Below are 1,087 nucleotides of genomic sequence, written 5' to 3'. Positions count from 1 at the left end.
TGTCCCCGGGCAAGCCGGCAGCCCCCGGAGACGCGCCAGCTCCTCCTGGGCAGGGGATGAGGTGAGAGCTTCCCAGAGGGCTGGGGGAACGGGAGGGGGGCTGAGGGCTGAGGGCTGAAGGAGACGGACAGAGTCGTCGGCTTTAGACCCAAACGCCCCCCCAGACCTACTAGTGTGTTCCCTTCCTTTCACAGAGAAGTAAACTGAGGCTCAGAGAAGTCAGACCTCTGACCCAAGTCATGGCACTTTGTAAGTATCAGAACTGAGGCCTGAACCCAGCCCCATGACTATCTCCAGAGCTTTGGGGGGGCATCACCTTCCTGCGAGTCTCCCCATGTCCGGGGCAAGGTGCAGGCCTGGGACTCAGCTCCATCTTTTCTCCTTTTCCCTCCTGGGGCCCAGCTTGACGTCACCAGGAGGCCGGGGCTCCTCTCGGACACTCGGACGCCCGGGGCCATGGCATAGCCCGCGGGGCCGATGGCCAACAGGACCGAGCTCAATGAGACGCTGGGGACAGGGTCCCCGTCGTCCCGCCTGGTAGGGCTCATCCCGGCGGCCTTTCTGGAGGTGGTGACCCTTCTGGGCAACGGAACAGTCCTGGCCGTCGTCCTCCGCACGCCCGCCCTCCGAAAGGCCGTCTACCTCGCCCACCTCTGCCTCGTGGACCTTCTGGCTGCCGTCTCCGTGATGCCGCTGGGCCTGCTTGCGGCGCCCCCGGGCCTGGGCACCGTGTACCTGAGCCGGGGCCAGTGCCGAGCCGCCCGCTTCGTCACCGCCGCCCTGGTGTCGGCCTGCACCCTGACGTTGGCGGCCCTCGGCCTGGAGCGCTACCGCTACATCCTGCACCCACTGAGGCCCCGGCCCCGGCCCCCGCCTGCCTTGGTGCTGGGGGTCATGTGGGGGGTGTCCGGCCTCCTGGGGGGGCTCTCCCTCCTGGGACGGCCGTCTCCAAACTGCTCCCTGGTGGCCGGGCCCCCGGGGCCTTTCCGGCCCCTCTGGGCCATCGTGGCCTTCGCTGTGCCCGCCCTGCTCCTCCTCGCCTCCTACGGCAGCATCTTCCGCGTGGCGCGCCTGGCAGCCCTTCGCC

General features: G+C 68.5%; 1 protein-coding gene across 1 annotated transcript; it reads left to right on the top strand.

The window, feature by feature from the left end:
• Positions 1–477: 477 nt before the first annotated feature.
• On the top strand, positions 478–1,080 carry GPR62 (G protein-coupled receptor 62; the record flags this gene model as incomplete). Its single annotated transcript, XM_044683931.1, has 1 exon — positions 478–1,080. A coding segment is annotated over exon 1 (603 nt), but the record flags the coding sequence as incomplete, so codon positions are not given.
• Positions 1,081–1,087: the final 7 nt, after the last annotated feature.

This window comes from Gracilinanus agilis, unplaced genomic scaffold (assembly GCF_016433145.1).
Source record: "Gracilinanus agilis isolate LMUSP501 unplaced genomic scaffold, AgileGrace unplaced_scaffold3881, whole genome shotgun sequence".
NCBI lineage: Eukaryota > Metazoa > Chordata > Mammalia > Didelphimorphia > Didelphidae > Gracilinanus > Gracilinanus agilis.
The sequence above is the reverse complement of the archived record's forward strand: the minus strand, read 5'-3'. Positions and strand labels throughout refer to the sequence as shown.